This window comes from Drosophila eugracilis, unplaced genomic scaffold (genome assembly GCF_018153835.1).
Source record: "Drosophila eugracilis isolate 14026-0451.02 unplaced genomic scaffold, ASM1815383v1 contig_722, whole genome shotgun sequence".
NCBI classification, from domain to species: domain Eukaryota; kingdom Metazoa; phylum Arthropoda; class Insecta; order Diptera; family Drosophilidae; genus Drosophila; species Drosophila eugracilis.
The window spans coordinates 362,871-383,497 of record NW_024573616.1 but is presented as its reverse complement, the minus strand read 5'-3'; the positions used below and the strand labels follow the sequence as shown (position 1 = coordinate 383,497).

Sequence of the window (20,627 nt, the reverse complement as noted above, 5' to 3'; positions counted from 1 at the left end):
GCTATTGGTCATGGGTTTTTGTTTATCATGAAAATTCTAAATGGCATGCTCATGTCATTTGCTAATTTTTTATTGGCCCCTAAACGCCAAAGCTGCAAAGCAAGTTGCCCCTCATGTCGCTCAGAAAAGACCTTGACTTTCTTTTTAGTAAATGAAACATTTCTCCGTCTCCGTCTGACTACAATTAGCCGGCCATAAAAATGGTAGGGCTAGAGTTGACAAACCCGACGTTACAATGCGTATTTTGAAAGCAAAACTGTTTGCCTGTGTGTAGAAAGTCAAAGTCGAGGCGTTGACAATGCGTTTTGTTGACTCACTCACTCGCGGTTTCTTCGGACTGTGAGCCATTTCACTTGTTGGCATGCAAATTCTAGGACTGTTAAAGTCACTGGTCGCGCAGAAAATATTGCAGAAGCTGTCGGATATCCATTTCAGACTAACAAAAGGCTCTAAAAATCTGAACTCTGATACTTGGCTTTTGTTTAGGTCGAAACAATGGTAAATCAATTAAAGTTTGCCGCCTGGCCAGTCAACTTTTGTCTGCCTTCCGCCTGTATATTTATCACTTATGGATCGGGCACCTTGCTCAGACGTAGGTAACTAGTTTTCACTCCAGCCACCTAAAACACACATTTCAAGGCAATAAAATATGTTTGGCCATGTAATTCTCCAGCGTCTGGAAGTGCACTCCTGCGCGTGTGTCTGCGCAAAATGCATTTCCATTTCGTTTTGTTTGGCTCGGTCTCTGTTTATTTTGAGTATCCGTGGGGAATGTTGACCGTGCATGTCATTCGAGTTTAGTTTTGAAAGTTGTTTGATTCCTGCTGCCGCACGTCGCGCTGGTTTCGCCATTTTAATTAAAAACACATCACCTCTGGTGGCTCCTTGCAATTTATATGTAATATGTTATTTGGCTGGTTATCTATTAAATAAATTGTAGAATATTTGTTATACAAACTTTTCGGCTCAGCGCACAAGTTAAACTGACAGTCAAATGTGTAAAAGGAAAGGCTGCTGTGTTAAAAGGAATTAAATCAATATTAACCCACTATAGAAAGCACTTGAGCCGCCCCAGATTGTGGGATTTAACGAGGACATTAAGTGGCCATTTGCACTTGAAAAGGCTAAAATGCCAATAAAGCGAGAAAGTATAGAAAAGAGACAAGCATATTGAAGTGCAACATAATGGACAGAATTAAAATTTTCCAAAATTAAATTATCGCGCAATTTCGGTATTTATATACCGAACAATTCTCTGTTTATCGATTTCTTAATTCTCAATTAGTGGTTATAAATTGCTTACATTTAGCGGAGAAGCCAACCCCACTATCGATTTAGTTACATCTCTATCTCGAGATAGTGTTGAATAAAACCCTATTGTTTTTGATTTTTACCATTATATTTTAGAGAAATCCTAAATAAACAACAAAACTAAAAGCTGAAGTTTATTTAAGACATATAAATTGAAAATGGCCAGCACATCCCGCGCATCTAGAAGCCAGAATGTCAATCTCTCTCAGGCATCACAACAGCCCGTTCAAGAGCTAGACGATAAAGTTCGCGCCATTATAAACTACATCCTTGATCACATCGCCCAGAAGATTCCCATCAAGGACAAGGATTTGGTGCCAGCGGCTGGCGACAGGAACGAACTGAAGAAACGTCTACCGCTGGTCACTAAATTATTGGCGAAACGCTTCGGTATATTGCTTACCCCGTTGGATGCTGGCTTTAAGACATTCGTTTGCATTGCAGAGGAGCCGTTAGCCTCCATTCACGAGCTTACTCCGGAACAACGACCCCAGTTTACTCTACTGTACATTATCCTCATGTACATCTTCTTACGCGGCAACCGCATTGAGGACTCCAAACTGTGGGGAATGCTGGAAATGCTTAATATTCAAGCTGACGAAGAACACGGATACTTCGGGCCCAATCTCCACAAACTGATCGAGGAAACGTTCGTGAAGCAACAGTACCTAAAGCGGGAACGTTCCCAGTTGAGCGCCTACGATGATCCCAAAACCTTCTTCCTTTGGGGAGTGCGAGCCAAGGCAGAGTTTACCTATGAACAGATCGTACAGTTTGCCTCTAAGCTGCTAAATCAACATCCAAAGATGTTTGATCACTACTTGGCCATGGCCCAGGAGGGAGCAAATGCGGAGCAGTAGAATTAAAAAACCACAAATGTAATATAGTTTAATAAACAAAGAAACTTTTATATATATTTAAAAACTAATTCACAATGGAAGCAAGAGACCCGCCTCTAGTACTTAGCATAGTCTGTGTCCATGATGAGCTTGCCGTCTTTGTCCTTTAAGCGAACACGACCGTTGGAGTAACGAGTCTCTTGGCTGCCATCCGGATACACCAACTTAACAGTTCCATCCGGGTATTCCCTTCGCTTGTTTAGTTTTGTATGAATCTCCTTTTGACCATTGGGTAAATTCAGAATCTTGTCCCCGTTTCGAAGCTGTACAAGGTGAGTTCCATCCTCATAACGCCACTCCTCTAGTTTCTCTGCATCGCTGGGATCGACTACCTTAATGCTGTTGTTAGGAAAGTGAATCTCGATGGTGCCGTCCTTCCGACGATGTTCTGTCTGTCCATTGGGAAACTCGAGAATTTCCAACCCATCCAGATAAGAGGTGTGCCAGGTGTTTGTCTCAGCGTAGTAATACTTTACGGTGCCCTCCCTAATGTCAGTCTCCTTGATGTCCTTGTTAAAGTATAACATTCGGACGCTCATGCCATCTGCACTGATTTTCTTTAGATTTCCATTGGGATACCAAATGTCCTTGCTACCATCAGCATTCGTTATTTCCCGTTTAAAGTCGCTGCTAGAGTTAGCAGCCAGCGGGGATTTAGCTTTGGCAGTTGTTACTGGTGGCAGGTCTTCTTCCACTGCCTCAGAACTGCTGGAGGCGAAGCTCTCATTCAGGGCTTCGATTTTCTTCTTGTTTCTGCCCAGGGAGCGACTGCGGCTTCTCGTTTCAGCATTGCCGCTGCTCTGACGACGGTTTGGTGGATCTCGTTGCTTTACAGGCTTACCAGCTGTCCCATCCAAAGATTGAGTTCGTCGTCCGTTTTCATCAAGTACATCCGACATGGTGGCAGAGGGCAACTAAAAACGGAAATTTGTTAACTCCTATTATTGACAAGAAGTACTCTGGCTTATACTAACCACTTTGGGTGCCAGCCGGGCAATGTTTCGGTTGATCTCCTGCAGCATTTTGCTGTTATTCTCGCGACCAATCCTGATTAGCTCCTGCTCCAAGCGCTTGTTTTCTCTGTGTAAGAGCTCAATCTCGTCGCGGTAGTTGCGCTGCTCCTTCTCACTGGCACGCAATTGAGCACGAAGTCGTGCCTGAGCAGAAACGTGGGTCTGCTCCTTTTGCTTAAGTTGCAGCTGCAGTGTCTCCACTTCCTGCTTTAAGGCTGCTATCTCCTTCTTTTCTTTGGTATTTGCATTGCTCTTTTGCAGTCGCATCTGCTGCTCGAACTTCCGGCGCTCTTCTTCAATCTTCATGCGCTCGTCGTGCAGGTATATCTCCGCCTGGATCTTTTCGTCGTGAACGCGTTCCATGGCCTCCATATGATCCTGAGTGCACTTGGCCCTCTCTAGTTCGTGTTGCTGCTTGAGACGAAGAAGTTGGGTATTTTGTTCCTTAAAGGTGGCAATCTCTGTCTCAAGTTCTTCGAGACGAGTCCGCACAAGATGGGCCTTTTCCTGCAGCTCTTGGGTTAAGGGTTCTTCTGGCTGCTGACTGGGACTTGACTTCTTCTTCTTCTCCAAAGCCTGAAAAAGAGCCGACTTGAACTGTTCAAAGAGCTGAATATTGGAGCCGTCGTTAAGACTGGTTGCATCAGAATATTCGTGGGTATCATTAGAGTCGGAGAAGCGCACTCTCACTTGGGTTTTCCCCACCTGGATGGGTGTCGTTGTCAGAGTTTGTTCACTGGACTGTTGTTCGTCGTCGTCCTCCTCCTCCTCATCCAATTCGTGGACCATCACCTTATCCACTTGCGGTTGCAACCGCATCTGCCTCACCTGTTGTGTTACTACAATGTGATCAGAGTCATCAGCTAAGACGCGGCGGTGATCCTTGCGTGCCATGAAGGTGCGAATGCAGCTGGAGTTCATATCAATGTTGCCCTCAGTGGCTTTCTGCTCGAGTAGCTCGAAGATGCTTACATTGCTATCATCTTCCACTCGGATTTGTGCAGAGCGTCTTTGGATTTGAGGTGGCTTAATGCTTTGAGTGTCCAATACTTTTGCCCAGCAAACACCGGTCAAGGGGTTGGACTCTGCGGAGGCTTCATCATCCGCATGGTTGGGTTGCATGGGCCACCCTTTTTGCTCTACAAAACGAACTCTGGGTGAGATGCTTGAAGCAGTTGTTGAGGAGGCGTACGAGGACTTGAGATCTGGCGTAGAGTTGCAGACGTTCTTGGAGTTGATTAGCACCTGCTGGAAGCGATGCTCGTTAATATCAAGTTGTTCTGGGGCTTTGGGAACTTGAGAAGAAGCCGGAGGTGATTTCTTTTTAAGGATACCCTTCTTCAGCTGGGGAGTTCGGAACTGGGGGTGCGCATTAGCGTACTTATAGCGCGGCAAATTCTCCAGACGCAGTTGATCAGGATTGATTTTGAAGCGTTGCTTTAGACCTTCACCGCGGCGGAGGAAAGGGCGTTTGGGCTTGGCCGGCTGGGGACTGGTCAAGGGAATTTCCAGCTCCTGGTCGTCCTGCTCCGCCGCAAGTCGAGGCATTTGTACGGAGTGGTCCTCGTCCCACTGAGAGTCCTCCAGAACACTGATATTCTGGTTTTCCGTCTCTTGGTGCAGCAGTCCCAGCATTTTGTACATATTGCGCTGCTCCAAGCCGAGCAAAACGCGCTGATTGCTCTGACGCTCCTGTAGCAGTCGCTTCTGGTCGTCCTGCCAACGACTAAGTGCCGCCAGGCGCTGCGTAATGGCTTCCTGACTAAGGGGCATTCCAATGGGACTTTCGTCGGTTTCCTGCATACCTATTTCACATTTATTTTCTCTTAAAAGCGCTATTTTGTTTAGACGCTGAACGCGTACAGGAATTTAAAATTTTACACACACTATACAACACTGTCCCGTCTTACAGGTATCAACCCTGAAACCAGGGATGGTGATCTCTCGACCGAAAAATGGCAATTTATTTATATTTATTTGCTTTTTAATTTATTTAATTAATATATTAATTATTATTTTCCCTAAACAGTAATATGTATGGATCTCTTTCTGCTTCTTCTGGTTCATCGAAGTCCTTAACGTTCACGTCCGCATCTTCGCCGAATTGCAAAATATTGTCAATTTGCATTAAAAGATCACCTACGCTCTCCTCATTTTGCGGATCCAATGGAAAAAATCTCACCAAGCTGCAAATAAAAACAGTTTACTTTAATGACTTAAATTTTACAAACGTTATAAAAATAAACAAAGTTAACAAGTGGCAACCCTAACGCCACCGCATCGCTCGCAGCCCTCGTATCTCACACAAAAGCATTTTTCGACGCGTCGCAAAAGAAAATGTGCCTGTGCAATTAAAATCAGACCGAAAACTAAAAATAAACTATATTTAGTGCATACAATTGCAAAAAATTAGTTCATATGCGGTAATAGTGCGGTATTCGCAATAACGCGCGCCAATAGTGAGCTGACGAAATACCACCAAAAATCCCAACCAACAAATCCCAGGCAGCCATCATCTACAAAAATCGCCTAATTTACGATACAAAACACTTTTCGGGGGCAAAACGAAAAACGCTGAATTCCGGGCACTGCCAAAACACCACAGGAATTCAAAAATGGAGACACCTGTCGAGGAGCACGGCATGGACCTGTCCAAGGTGTCCGTCGTGCGATCCGCTAAGGGCGTGGATATGCTTTGTGTTGACGACTATCTGTACCACTTCGATCGCATCGGCCGGAACAACACCTATAGGTGGCTGTGCAATAGGCGCAAGGACAAGTCCACCCCCTGCAAGTCCCGCATCTGTACTTTGCTGCCCGATCCGACGGACAAGACCCGCCACGTCGTTGTAGACGTAGTTCTGGCCCATATCCATCCGCGCTGCAGCGATCACGAGGTTAACAAGGTTGCCCAACGAAAACGGTTGTCTGTAATGATGATGAACGACGCCTATAGTACAACGCAACCGAAGAGAGCCCGCCAGTACGAGCGCGCCAATGCCGGCATGAACCCTCCAGAGTTTATATACGGTGGCATCGACACCTCCAACCTGGAGGCCTCCTTCCAGTTGGACTTTGAGGTACGGGCCGCAGGTCAACTGTACTTTTTGAATGCCCCTGATAGCCCTTCCCTTTAATGGATGTTGATATCGCCTTTTAGTTTAGATTGCATTTTTATCAGTTGTGGTACCATTTTTGAGAACAAGATTATATCTGATTTTAATTATCAATGTTTTATACCCTGACATCCCTTAACTAGGGTTATCCACCGCATATATGGTAGTGAAAACATGTACTTTTCAACAGCGTTCATCATTATAAAGTATGTTTTCAGTTATCAGTGTTGTCAGCCCATATGTTTTCTATGTATTAATTTTTTATCTACTTTCATATTTACATTTTACCCTAAACTCGCTTTTTAGTCGAGAAAACGTAGGTAATTTTGAAAATCAAAATGCTGACTTTTTTGAAAGACCGTAGAAAGGAGTTCAAATACCATTCTTTATTCATTATGTGGTTAATAAAAATACTATAAATACCTTTACCAGATATTAGGGATTTTTTGAAAACTTAATTCAAAGACTTCAATAACATGCAACTAGTGTGCGAATCAACAATTTGTATGATATAAAAATAAAATTAAGGAATGCAATATGATATATGAAAAATCGATAAAAGCAAGAAATTTATTTAACAAATTTAAAATTCCTAAGAGATATTGATTCCCATTTGGTGAACATTTTAAATATTATTAATTTAAGCAGTGTTTAGATATTACTGAAAAGAGACCACTAACATATAATCTTTTCTGGCAGGACAAGGACCGAGTGTATATGCTGCGACGCCGCGATGGACGTGTTATGGTCTGCATCGACGGGCACCTATACTACTTGGCCGGAAAATCGTACAAGGGAGACATCTTTAGATGGACCTGTGTCCGCAAACGTGACATCGACTGCACGGCTAGGATCTGCACGGAGGCGACTTTGGCAGGAGCTCATCGATTGCATGCCATCGACTCCGATGCACATATTCATCCCCATTACTCGGCTGCCAAGTTGATGCATATGTTTTCCAAGCATCAGATCGTTCTGGTCGAGGATGAGCAAACCTCGGACGTGCTTGCAGAATGCCCCAATCTTGAATATTTTGATCCAGAAAATACTATTGATACAACTCAGCGATGCGATGACTTGGAATCTATAATAATTGAAGAGTGCGAGGATAACTACGATGTGTACGTAAAAACAAATGAAGACCAAGGTGGAGAGATTCAAGGCGATGACGAATTCGTTCCCACCGAAGGGGACGAGGAGAGCTCTTTGGTGGATTTAAAAGAAGGGCAGAACTCCAAGTGGCCAGCAGCGTTTGATGTAATTGCTAACTATCTGCCTCCGCCTGGTTATAATCCTCTCACTGAAACGGACTTAACCAAGTTTACATTTCTTCCCTCAGCAAAAGGCCGAAAGGTGCTGTGCTTGAGTCAGCATCTATATCACTTTGACTCCCAAAGCAGGTGCAATGGCCATATGTTTTTCACTTGTATAAACCGTCGTGACAAGGTCAACACTTGTCACGTCCGCATTACCCTGGATCCAGTTGAAAACGGACCAGTAGTACTACGGATTAATGGAGAACACACACACACACCGGATCTAAAAGAAATAGCTCGGCGACTTAAGCAGCAGGCGAAAGCGAGCCAAGAGAATTCGCACAAGCACCTCAAGAGCGAGCCTGGCGAAGATGTTAGTTTCGAGAGCGACGAGGGATCAGCCAGTCAGGGAGGAGATACTTTCGAACCGGAGCAGAGCGTTGACAGCTACGAACACATTGATACAAGCAATGTGGTGATGAAGAAAGTGATTAGCATCGATGGTGCTATCAAAATGGAACCAGAATCCAAGGCAAATATGATAGTGCAGTATCTAAAGGACGGTGCTGACAACATAAGCGCTAAGATCGAGATACTGCCTGATGCTCTGGAGGAGCTTGACCCGCAGTCCCATGCTGTTTACGCATCCACACCTTTGCCGAAAGTTCGTCAGCCCGAGATTACTAACATTCGCCGCCGACGTGAGGTTGTGGAGCCTACAAAAGGTGCGCAACCGGATATGGATCTAACAAAGATTTGTACTCTAAGATCTGCCAAGGGTCACGAACTCCTGTGTGTCGATGGTTATATTTACCATGCCAAGAACCGAGGCGTAATCTCACGCAACTACTGGGTGTGCATTAAGAGCCGCGATCCGGAAATCAACTGCAAAAGCCGCATCTCGACGGCCACCCAAAAAGATGGCTCCATTCGAGTCCTTCGAGTATACAACAGTCACAGCCATCCATTCAGCGAGGATGACATCAAGCGAAGATTGTTCAACGAGATCAACAAGAAGAATAACAAGAAGCTTAAGTTCCGACCTCTCCACTTTATCGGCAAATCGCTGGATCAGATTCAGCAGGAGTATGGCGATTTGGCCATCGAACGCCTCAATGTATCTAACATCAGCAGCGACATTGTCGTTCACAAGAAGCCACGGGTACCGGGCAGTCATAATAGCGGTTCAGTATCATTATCCAACTCTCAGAAGGTTGATCATCACGATGAGGAAGAAGATGTGGTCATCGAGGAGGAAGAATATCAAGAGCAAGAGGAGGGCATTGAAATGACCATGGAAGGCGAACATCAGTACGTGGAGGTGGACAACACTGATAGCATCATCGAAGTCGTGGAGGAAGTGGCTGATGACATGGACAGCTACGGCGCTATTGTGTATGTATAACCATTCGTTAAAGATATACCTTTTCGCCTCATAATTCATAAATTTATTTCACTTTCGATTACTACTCCTATTTTTATATCAAAGAGAGAAAAAAACCTTTTATTTTAAAAGCAATAAAGAAACTAACTTCATGTACACTTAAAAAAGTTTGATTGGATTTTCATAACAAAATAAACATAATGAACCCAAATACCCTTTGAAACATTCAATATTTTTAAACTTTCTGCATATGGGAAGACAATGACAACATAAACTAATTTCGCCCAAATCTTATATCTGTCATAACTTGAATGCTCCATAGTTTTCAAGAGACGAATTGACAGTAAGAGTATTAGACGATCGATCTCTATCCATTCAATCTCATATTCATAAAACTTGTTTTAATTGTCATTGAAATGAACACCTGCAATATCTGGCAGCTTGGCATAGCTCATTAGTAGTTCATGGGAGCTGCGCGAGCGCACACTTAGAGTGAGTTTTAAGTTATTCAGTATTAGAAAAAAATATCTAAAAAAGCCCAGAAATTAGCACACATCAATATATATACATAATGAAAATAGCTACAGCAAAAATGGAACCAAAAATAGAAATATTCAATTATAGAAGCACTAGAGGCACATTACTTTCACTTTTCTTGCTAGTGGCGACAAACAAACCGGTCAAACAAGAGTCAAATAAAAAACTAATACTTATTTTTTAACTCCAGGCCAATATACACCATGAAACTGTACGCCGTATCCGACGGACCGCCATCCTTGGCCGTTCGTATGACCCTGAAGGCTTTGGATATACAATATCAACTAATTAATGTGGACTTTTGCGCACTACAACATCGCACTGAGGATTATTCGAGGGTATGTGTTGCATATATTAACCAGCCCTGGAGATGTTCAGAATTGTAATTGCTTAAAATCTTTCAGATGAATCCACAGAAGGAGATCCCTGTGCTGGATGACGATGGATTCTATCTATCAGAGAGTATTGCCATTATGCAATATCTGTGTGACAAATACGCACCGGATTCAACGTTGTATCCGCAGGAGGTCAACGCTAGAGCGATAATCAATCAGCGACTGTGCTTCAACATGGGATTCTACTACGCGCCCATCTCTGCCCATAGCATGGCACCAATTTTCTTCGACTACGAACGTACACCTATGTCTCTCAAGAAGGTACAGAATGCACTTGAGGTATTCGAAACCTATTTGGAGCGACTAGGCACCAAGTACGCGGCCGGCGAAAACATAACCATTGCCGATTTCGGTCTCATTTCCGCGACTCTTTGTTTGGAAGCCATTAACTTTGATTTGATACAGTACCCGTTGGTACACAAGTGGTATGAAACCTTCAAGGCGGAATACCCGCAGCTGTGGGAAATCGCTAACAGCGGCATGCAAGAGATCGCTGCATTTGAGCAGAATCCTCCAGATTTGTCACAAATGGAACACCCATTCCATCCGACGCGCAAGGCTAAAGCCTAAACCAGTAGGTTTAAAGCTCTTTTAACTAGGAATTTGAAAAACGTTCTATCTTTCTTAATATTGTAAAATATTCAATATATATAAATAGGCATGAATATATATAACATACAGAATAAATATTAATAATATTAATATGTTCCACTATTAAAATTGTTTCAATGAACTATTTTGTAATTTTGTATTTATAATTTCCAGGCAAATTTAATAAAAATCTAGTAAAAAAAAAAAAAATGTTTACGTCTAAGAAAATGTAAAATTATGGAAGAATAGTTTTTGCAAATCTATTTACCTATCATTTGTGCATCATAAAAATTAAACATAAATTAATTTAATTTGTGTCATTTTATGCTGTAAAAAACGAAATTTATAGACTATGCCTAATATTGCAGTCTAATCAGTAAACCCTTTATTATTATAATGCTTAATATTTTGCTTTAGCACCAGGTCAATTTAACAAAAATGTATACAGATTTTTCTAGTCTGATCAAATTTCTAGATCTTTGAAAATGAAAATTTTCAAATTTTGGAGTAACTTACCTGAAATCCTCAATCAGCGAACCAATAGCTTCCGTAAGCTTAGCGTACTTCACGCCAAAGGTCGAGCCAATGGTTAACTCCCCCATCAAACTGTGAGCATCCGGCTCCAGGTACATTTCCAGCCTCTTCCGCTCTTCACTGCTCAGCAGATCCACTTTGGTCAGCACGTTGACATGTGGCTGCTCCATATTGGCCATCACACTAAGTGCGGCCATAGTGCCAGATATAAACTTGGCACCGTCCACCATAAACTGTGAGTCCAAGCAAAATACGACGCAGGTTCGGAAGTTCCATGACTCGAGCAACTGCACCAGCTGCTTGCCCATCTGTAGGTGTGTAAATAGTTCGATCTGGCCAGGCATGTCAAACAGGATGTAGTCGTCATCCGGCTCACCCACCATCAACTCATCTTCTCCCCCGCATAGCTGATCTTTCAACCAATTTTGGTTCTCGATCAAAAACTCCAGGCAGAAGATCAAACCGCCATTTGGTCCGTAATGCAGCTCTTCATCTTCCATGGCATCGTCCAGGTGGATCAGCTCTCTTATATCCGTCAGTGGATTATAGTTAAAGTGCTCTGCCGCTGGATCGAGGTTGACCACTTGGATATTTCGCTTGGAATCCATCGCGTATTGCTGCATTTGGCTGCAGTAAGTGGACTGAGTAGATCGGGTTAAGATTATGGGCGATATTTGGTGGTAGTTTGTTGAACATACCTTTCCACTGCCGGCAGGACCCACTATTATCTGAGCGAACCGCATGACAGCCAAATATCAGAAACAAAACAATGTTTAATTGGTAACAAAGCGTGCACCAGCTGCAGTGTTGCAAAACGTAAGAATACCACACCATTTCTGCACAGGAGTTGGCAGCACTCACAAATTTACCCGCCAAGGGTAAGAAATTCAAAATAATTTAAAAATTTGAAAAAACCTTTTTCGTACAAAACCAAGAGGATTTCTATAATAACCTTACTATTTTTAAATATTTTATTGATTTAAATATATATTTGGCATAGATTATGATGGGTATAACTTGGGATGTATTGAACTTTGCAAAGCATCAAAAAGCTAAACAAGATGATTCACTTTTAAATTTAATTTTTTTATGTAGAAGAATGAGTGTGCCAATAACAATTAAACAACGAAAAATAAAGGTCAGCATCGCCACATTTGGGACTATAAAAGGCGATGCCCATTCACATACCCGACTCATAATTTTTTAAAACAATAATTAAATACATACGACATGGCATGCAATTCAAAAAAGGTTTCTAAATAATTGAAATTTAACATAATAATACCACTAAATCTTAATTTTTTAACCGCTAGGCTACATTTGAGGAGCTTATTGAGACGATGTCGTTGGCCGAGGTGGAGAAGATCTTAGAGCTGGCGAACAACGTTGAGAAGACCCTGCACGACAAGGAAGCCTCTAAGCTACTAAGGCGTTACATGGAGTCAAAGGTTTCCACAAAAAAAATTTCCTTACAGTGCCTGGACATTCATGAGAAGTGCGCCGAGTTCCTAGCCGAAAAGCACCCTTTGTATGACTCTTTTGAGTTGGACATCCTTGCCCGCCTGGGTCTGGCCCCTCATCTAAAGCAGAATCTAGCCTATCGACTGAACAATGGGGACCCGCTTTGCATCAGCCTTTGCCTTAAGAATATCCAGGTGGCATGTCGCGGTGAGATTGAGGATTTCTTTTCCGACTATAAAGACTCTATAATAAAAAAGCTGACGAGTCTAAAACTTGAATCTCCCGTGAAGCTCTAAACGAAAGAGCTCTAGAGTTTATTAATTAATAGGTTTTGAAGAGAATTTTAATCAATAAAGTTAACATTTTAAATTAACTAGCAATTGGCTTCTGATTATGTTTTTACTTTGGTGAAATATAAAAAAATTAATTTGCTTTTTTGTGAATTTGCTTGCATATAAAAATATAAAATAAGTTTTAATTAAACTCTAAGACTATCGCTTTTATATAAATAAAAACACTGACTAACCTCTCCAAATAAGACCTAATTTTATCTTAAACCAAAACCAGATGTTCTTTATAAGAGCCATGAAATTAAACAAATATTTCTGTTTTTTAAATTTTATTGCAATTACGAATAAGTTCATATTAATTCCACACAAATTATTCATTCGATTTGTGACATTTTTATGCTAAATTTATCTCCAAAGTGAGATGAATTTTAATTGTTTTGAAAATGAAAATGAAATAAGGAAACATTTTAGGGTTCCCCTTTGTAAATTCCAAAAGAATCTGCATCTTAACAAATCATATTTCTTTATTTTGGGAAGCAATTCAAAGTCATAAGCATACATTTTGTAAAGCTTGATTTAGCTTGATTGACAATATAGTATTGGAACACTCACCCTTAGTCCGCAACTTATCAGATTTTGATTAACCCGGTGCAGCTGTTGCCCACGACAGTTAATTAAATCTTTGACCACAGCAACCTAAACAGAAGGCATACATTTACATACGATCGAATTGATATATCAACTTGGATCGCCTCACAATCACATCGCTCAATCACGTCATCGCCGAATCACCCCTGCCACGAGCTAATCCTAATTGCAGATAAACATCTCAATTGCTCAGCCAAACGGACAACATCTGCCCGTCCATCGGTTAACAGTCATAATGATGTTTTAAATGGCACGCTCACACCGCCGAATAAAAACGCTTAAAAATAATAATTTTTCATGTTGTTTTCAAGGAAATTCTGTTCAGAGTGTGGACATGCATGTCGGAAGACCGGAAATAATTTTCTAGTTGCAGTGCCTCGTAAACCGTTGCATACACTAAGTAAAATTTCTTACTACAATATTATACATTTAACATTACAAGGGAATATTTTCTAAATAAACAGTAGAAACCATGGGTTGTTGTGTGGAGTCGATAAAAAGGCCTTTTTTGTCTAATATTTTCAAAAATATATATTTTTAAAAAGAAAATATTTGAAGCTATAATAAGAACCTCCTTTCTTCAAAGTCTTTGCTAGGAATCACATTAAGTTATCTGTAAGCCATTTCAAGTAAGCTATATTTTTCCACAGTGTACAATTTCCACCCACCCCCAAGAGCGAAAAAATGAACTGCACTTGCACTTTATGATATTTGTCTGTTCACCCGTTGTCCCTCTTTTTTAATGATATCGACAATATCGGGGTGTAGAGGCCAAGAGGACAAGCAGGACAACAACAGGACAACCAAGGCCAGGTGTTCAATACACGCTCGTGCTGATAACTATATAATTTATCCTCAAATTGCTCCTTTTGCCCTCACCGCTTGAACTGCAATTAGATAGTGGCCAGTAGATTTGTGTGAAATGTTTATTCGATTTAAACTAAACCACTATGTATAACATTTAGATATTAGCGAACTTAGAGCAATTAAATACCACAGAACATGTTTTCCTCATATAATTATTAAGTTGGTTAATATGTGTTAGATGCCGTGACTAGCATGGCTTGACTAGTAGGATTTCCATTGAATCTCATTCTCTCATTTTGACTGCCTCCATGAATTTTCAGGCGGAAATCTCCTGAAATTCACATTCCACTGCCGCTGCTGTAAATACTGGCCGCTGCTCCCGGATCGGACATATCGGCACTTCCGCCGAAGTCGTCGCTACTCTGGTTGCTGTTTTGATTCTGATTCGAGTTGCTGTTGTTGTATAGCGGCAGGGGCTGCGAATGGGGTCCCCGGGGATCCTCTGGTGTCCAGGTCCGGGCGTAGAGCTTGCTACCGGGATATCGGTCACCCTTGCGGTACCAGGACAACGAGTGCGCCACGCCGCCAGCTGCAAGTGGTAGATAAAGGATGAACACATGGTTAGCAAATATGAAACTTTTACATAATAATACCCCACGTTAGGGAATAAATAAAATAATATAGCCCAAGTCTTATGATTGCCTTATCTGTCCAAATATTTGGGCCTCCCAATAATTGTTTTCACGTAGCAACATAAAAAGATCTTACGTATAGAAATAACATCTGACCTTATACAAGTACAACGTTATCAATAAAAGCCACTAAGAAGTACTAATCAAAAGCTTGTATTTTGAAAAGAAGCTTTTTAACTTTGAAGCTAGAAACATATATAATATAAGGTTATTTACTTAAGCCGGGGCAGTTAATAAAAAAACATTAGGTCTATAAAATGCAATAATGTAATGTCAGAAATGAACTTAAACTAGAAAATAAATATACATGTATATGTACTTTAAAAGCCAAACTTAAATTTAAAGATGTCTTCAATTTTTAATTGTCTTACTTATTTTTTTGAAGTTTAATTTTCTGAGGTTTTTAAGCCTATTTAATTTGAAAACTTTAAATTTTGTGGAAGTCAATATATGTATGGTATTTTGAAAGAAAATAATTCATCCAATCGATATCATGAAACGTCCTCAAACTCCAAAAACTCCCATTACAGAGTCAAGCGCCGCCCAAACAATTAAGATTGTTGCCAAAAACTGAGCAAATGCCATTAGCGACCACATTACGGGGCCATCAACGAGGCAGGACAAACAAATACTGCAAAGGGTTGATCCCCGGGGTTTGTTGTTGCAGCTGCCACCCCGCTGCGCCCAGCCATTTGCCTTGGACAAATAAACCCAAAAACCAAAAGTAAAGCCCAAACAGGAATCCCTACTATCCGCCGCCATCCTCTTCCTCCTCCTTTTTTTCCACAACCATATCCAATCAGAACCAACTTGCCACCCAAGTCGGGCAATTTGTAGCTCTCGCAGTTTTCGAGTGCCTCATGCGGGTGTTGCTCAAATATGCGATCCCCGACCATTTTCCGGCGCAGCTTCCGCTACCACTTCCACTTCCGCATCTCTGCAAGTTGGTGTGAACATATGCCAGGCGCGTGCCAAAAATCCCCAACCCCTCTTCTTTAGACCCATTTAAATGGTCGTTTTTCGTGGAGCTTCCCTTTCGGCAAACTTTCGTAGTATTTTTGTTTCTGCTTTTTCTGCAACATTTTTAATGCCAGTTGAGCATGAAAACGCTTTCGCCATCAACATGGCCATCTCTCTGAGTTCGCCCGTTTTCATTCTGACCTGGTCGCCTTCCATTTGGCCTTTAAGCGGCGGCAGCAACGGCGACAGCAACCATTTGCTGGAGTGTAACGAATTTCTCACGCTATGATTATGTCGATTGGGCTTTGTTGTTCGTGTTATTGTTACTACTTGGTTCGGTTTGGCTGGGTTTCGTTCCTCCACCCCCGCCGTATGCACTCCCCTTTTGTCAGTCGTTGAGGAGCTGGAGATGGGATCGGGCAAGGTGTATTCGAGTATGTGGTGCATGTGGGACTTTTATCAGGTAGACACAAATTACACATCAGAGCTTGCATGTTCATTTTGTCGGGACTAAATCGAAATAACTGATAAATAGGCCTAAAAGGAGGGCAGCAATAAAATAAATCTGTTTGGTTTTTGAATAAACAATCAGGAGGTCTACTGCTAAGAAGCTTAATCAATAAGTCTGGCTATCTAAAACAAGATTCAAAAGCACGAATATGGTTATGAAATTATTTATAGGAAACTTAGGAAAACTTGTTAAACAAAAATGTCTGCCAATCGATTTTAAAACTTTCTGAAGGTCTTAAATCTCTAAGATGGTAGTTAATAACTTGTTATACAGGGACTAAATGAATACACTTATTGGGTTTATTAAACATGGCATTATATCAGAAATCATTTATAAATATAAAGATAGAAAGATTCCTAAATATTTTTAAAAAAAGGCAACAAAAATTCAGGATTGTTCAATTTGAAAGTTAACCAGTTTGTTTTAACTTTTCATCCCATTTAAGGAAAAAGTACACCTAGAAAATTACTAAAATTCAATTTCAATAAAAAATAAATCTTTTTTCCTAAGTATTTGTCTAATTATAAATTTCCCATAAATAAACATTTTAATAAGATATTTTTTGTATCACAACTCAATTCCCAGAGCTGTAAATCGTAATACAAATTACTCCACTGATGAAAGATTTTCCCATTCTAAAACCAGTTCTAGCTCAACTTTAACCAAATTAAATTTGTGTTGTGACACAAATTAATAAAATACTAAAAAAATGTGTATACCTTTTTGTAAGGGCTATACATAACACTCAATAAGTAACGTCACCCTTTCCCATTCGCAAAACCCCCAAGTCAACACCCTTTTTGGGTTTCCAAGTGCCCAGACTATTAGCTATGCAGATGCTTTCCAAGGATCCTTTACGAAGGATCTAGCTGCAGGCTGCAGTGTCATACATTTTGAATAGGAAAATTATTAACCAAAAAACCGTGACCAAAGCAACTTTTATGAGCTGGCACACGGGAACCCCTAATCCACGGCCATTGTATCCCGGGTGAAACTTGTGAAAACCCTGGCATGCCACATTCGCATCCATATATCCACATCCTCGATGATCGATGCGACGGCGATGAGCAAAACAATTTGCTTGACTGGCAGTCACGCAAAGCCCGCAATGCGAACCCAAAAACCCCGAGCGAAAAGTGTGAAAATTCTAATTAGTTACACTTAGGCAGACACGGCAGACCCAGAATCATTGGGCTGGGATGCAGTTCAGCATCCCCTGTTCAGGTCCTATCCCCAGCAACAACCGTTCTACCCATGGATAACCTTTGAATAGGCTAGTGCCCCGGATGTATAATGTTATTAAATGTGTACCAGTTCCCGCTGACCATCCGCCCACCTATTTGATACATGGCATTTGATTGATTGACAACTTACTGCGATCTTTAAGGATGATTTTCTTGGGCGGTTCCTTCTGGTAATTGCGCTGCAAACTTAGACCTGGTTCGTTCCCATTCTTATCCTTCTTGACCATTTCGCTCAGGAAGGTTATGTAGCTGATGGCCAGCTTGAGTGTGTCGACCTGGAAAGGGAACCAATCAGATGGGTTATTTTAAGAAGAAATAATACTTTAGAAAGAACCGTACCGTTTAATCATTTGCATTAATAAACCTAGATTTATATTTAATGTAAGGCGAAAGATGGTAGTTAATAACAAATTTTAATATGAATTAATATACTAAAGTAAACGGTAAGATCAAAAAGCACCAAAAATCGAGTTTCTATGTAAAGTCTTTGATTTTTAAAACGGAAAGGGATAATAATATATATAATAACAATATTGCATTGTCCGTCTACACAACATTGTCTAAACAATATAAAAAAGAGCAAACATCTTCTAAAATATATACTTGTAAGTTTTTAAGCCAATTTAAAACATGGCCTAATATTTGTTAAAGTGCTTTAGATTATTTTATTTATATTAAGCAGAACAGGATGAGTAGCATAGCCTAATAGCCTATAGCTCCTTTACAGGAGCATAAATTATATTCACTTTAAGGCTGAACACTACAAGATATTTTGCAAATCCTAAGAAGATTTTTAAACATATGGTATATAATTTGTTGCTTCCCAATAAAAACATAAAATAGCTTTAAATGTACCTTGCTCAGTCGCTTCTCGTAGGGCAGCGTGGGAATATGGGTGCGCAGACCCTCGAACGCCTCGTTGATGCTCTGCATCCGTCGGCGCTCGCGGAGATTGGCAGCCTGCCGTTGCTGAGCCATTTGGGAGGCGCACTTCAAGCGCCGAGGCTTGTGACTCCTTCGTCTGAATTGAAAGAAGCTGAAGTCGATTAATTGTGGTCCAGAATGGAAACTAAGGTCATACTTACGTCTTCTCAGTATTCTCCTGATCGCTATTGAAGCCACTGCTATAGGCATCATCCTCGTCATCGCTCTCCGAGCTGTGTTCGTCCCCAAAGAAATAATCGGAGCTGGAGGTGGAGGCATTGGTGGCCTGCGATCCTTCGAAGAAATGACGAGCCATCGTGGCCTCCAAGTCAAAGTTGTCCATGGAAAACATAGTCGGGCAATGAGGGAACGCTGAGCTGGTAAATCTGTTGCGCTTCTGTTTGTCTGGTTAATTGGCAGACAAGTGCATAACGGTAAAGCTAACACTTCCGATTCGCTGATAGGCGACGCGTGACCAGCACGTGCCACAAGACTCCGAATTCGGGAGGGGGACACCAAGTTGGACAAGTGAAACGCGTATCGTGGGCCTTGACTTTAACTTCTCTCTAAAAAGTGCATTGAATACATATCAGGGGGTTACTTCCTTTTGTTGATTTTGTTTAGTTGTTGATATCGGTAATAAATATGTCCAACATTGTTTCGATTAGATAAGGCATGGCTTTGTGGTTTAATAGATATGAAATGTGTCATTTACATGGATATCAAAGTTTTTTATGATCGAGTTGGTAAACAGTAAAGAAGATAAGATAATATTTTACATATTTATAAACTGATCTAATGGTTGTTCTAAGCTTTACTTGATAATAAGGAAGTTTACATTTTTTTACTAAGACGCCAAAAGTGTTGTACACTGTAAAGCCCTTCCTTTCTCAATTATGTATTAAAATATGAACTTGGGTACAACTTGAATTAAACGGAATTAAGGTCAAAGTTTCTTCTTTAAATGGCTTTCAAGGACCGTATTGTAGTTTTACTTAAGATTTATTGTTGTTCTCTAATGTTTAAACTTTAAGATTTGTATATACGAGGTGTGTTCAAAAAGTAAGGTGACTCTTCAAATTTCGCGAATTTCAAATTTTTCGATTATCGATTTTTTTGTTTTGTTATATTGGTACACTCTTCCCTAACATCTGTACCAAGTTTCAATGGAACATCCTCTTTGTTTGGTTGTGAGAGGCGTAAAGTTACAAGTTATTTGCGAGCTCGGCGATTTTTGCTATCGAAAAATATGGATCAAAGGATTTGGATTTTTGGCCAAAAACAACACCACAATAATGCCTCAGCCACCATATTCACCGGATTTGGCCCCATGTGACTTTTCTTGTTCCCAAAACTGAAGATAATCGAAAATTTGAAAAATTTGAAATTTGAAAAGTCACCTTACTTTTGAACACACCTCGCATAACTTCTAAAAGGTTTCGATAATCGAAAAATTTGAAATTCGCGAAATTTGAAGAGTCACCTTACTTTTTGAACACACCTCGTATGTAAATGAAAGAAATTTCAACATTTATTTAGTTCTTTCACTGTAAAATTTTATAATTATAAAGCCTTAAAGTTAAGAAATTTCAGGAATCGAATCCGATGAAAGCTATTCTAAGCTAGTATATGGGAAAGAGGATTCTCGAGATTCACATTAACAAGGCCGTATATGGATAGTAGCCCATAATTGATTTAATAAGCTAGTCAAGTAATTTAACCTTTTTTCTTCTTATTTAGGGTTAATAATTTCACATGTACTTTTTTAATTTTTAGCAACTCAAAAATCTTATAGATGCTTGCTTATATACTTACCAAAACAGGAGTATCCACTAATCCTCTGACCAGACTTAAATCTAAAAAATATCGTAATATCCCAATTTCTAAGAAATGGTTGACTATATTTTCCAATTGCACATACACCTAAGCACCAAATATTTTCACACTCGATTAACACTACCGATTTCCCAGTAACCAACACCCCAGTAATCCTTATGTACGGGACCGAACCGCGAACTCTGACATCGAAGCGCGTTGTGTTGCGAACTCTCTGA

The 20,627-nt window shown here is 40.7% G+C and overlaps 6 protein-coding genes across 9 annotated transcripts; 3 read left to right on the top strand and 3 right to left on the bottom strand.

Annotated features, from left to right (window-relative positions):
• Positions 1-1,358: 1,358 nt before the first annotated feature.
• On the top strand, positions 1,359-2,221 carry LOC108116214 (melanoma-associated antigen B2). 2 transcript variants are annotated; one of them, XM_017228001.2, is made up of 2 exons: positions 1,359-1,701; positions 1,756-2,221. In XM_017228001.2, exons 1-2 carry the CDS (start codon positions 1,470-1,472, stop codon positions 2,169-2,171), a joined length of 648 nt encoding a protein of 215 aa, XP_017083490.1. In that variant the 5' UTR covers positions 1,359-1,469; the 3' UTR covers positions 2,172-2,221. The 2 variants fall into 2 exon arrangements, with proteins under 2 accessions (XP_017083490.1, XP_017083489.1); XM_017228000.2 differs by having other exon boundaries at positions 1,359-2,221.
• On the bottom strand, positions 2,196-5,112 carry LOC108116212 (centromere protein J). Its single transcript, XM_017227998.2, has 2 exons — positions 3,185-5,112; positions 2,196-3,124 (listed from the first exon to the last, which is right to left on the bottom strand). Exons 1-2 carry the CDS (start codon positions 5,024-5,026, stop codon positions 2,267-2,269), a joined length of 2,700 nt encoding a protein of 899 aa, XP_017083487.2. The 5' UTR covers positions 5,027-5,112; the 3' UTR covers positions 2,196-2,266.
• A 71-nt stretch (positions 5,113-5,183) lies between these two features.
• LOC108116213 (GPN-loop GTPase 3) lies at positions 5,184-11,858 on the bottom strand. The gene is made up of 3 exons (XM_017227999.2): positions 11,735-11,858; positions 11,019-11,677; positions 5,184-5,409 (listed from the first exon to the last, which is right to left on the bottom strand). Exons 1-3 carry the CDS (start codon positions 11,777-11,779, stop codon positions 5,229-5,231), a joined length of 885 nt encoding a protein of 294 aa, XP_017083488.2. The 5' UTR covers positions 11,780-11,858; the 3' UTR covers positions 5,184-5,228.
• LOC108116211 (glutathione S-transferase 1-1) lies at positions 5,480-10,630 on the top strand. Of its 2 annotated transcripts, XM_017227996.2 has the most exons (4): positions 5,480-6,303; positions 7,039-8,990; positions 9,707-9,854; positions 9,921-10,630. In XM_017227996.2, the coding sequence occupies exons 1-4, from the start codon at positions 5,839-5,841 to the stop codon at positions 10,479-10,481; spliced, it is 3,126 nt and encodes a 1,041-aa protein (XP_017083485.1). In that variant the 5' UTR covers positions 5,480-5,838; the 3' UTR covers positions 10,482-10,630. The 2 variants fall into 2 exon arrangements, with proteins under 2 accessions (XP_017083485.1, XP_017083486.1); XM_017227997.2 differs by lacking the exons at positions 5,480-6,303; positions 7,039-8,990 and adding an exon at positions 9,401-9,471 and having other exon boundaries at positions 9,921-10,618.
• A 380-nt stretch (positions 11,859-12,238) lies between the features above and the next one.
• Positions 12,239-12,793, top strand: LOC108116185. Its single transcript, XM_017227925.2, has 2 exons — positions 12,239-12,287; positions 12,350-12,793. Exons 1-2 carry the CDS (start codon positions 12,267-12,269, stop codon positions 12,791-12,793), a joined length of 465 nt encoding a protein of 154 aa, XP_017083414.2. The 5' UTR covers positions 12,239-12,266.
• Positions 12,794-14,343: 1,550 nt separating this feature from the next.
• On the bottom strand, positions 14,344-20,627 carry LOC108116196 (pancreas transcription factor 1 subunit alpha). Of its 2 annotated transcripts, none has more exons than XM_041819427.1 (5): positions 20,389-20,627; positions 18,735-19,139; positions 18,505-18,685; positions 17,780-17,924; positions 14,344-14,831 (listed from the first exon to the last, which is right to left on the bottom strand). In XM_041819427.1, exons 2-5 carry the CDS (start codon positions 18,923-18,925, stop codon positions 14,581-14,583), a joined length of 768 nt encoding a protein of 255 aa, XP_041675361.1. In that variant the 5' UTR covers positions 18,926-19,139; positions 20,389-20,627; the 3' UTR covers positions 14,344-14,580. The 2 variants fall into 2 exon arrangements, with proteins under 2 accessions (XP_041675361.1, XP_041675362.1); XM_041819428.1 differs by having other exon boundaries at positions 18,505-18,670.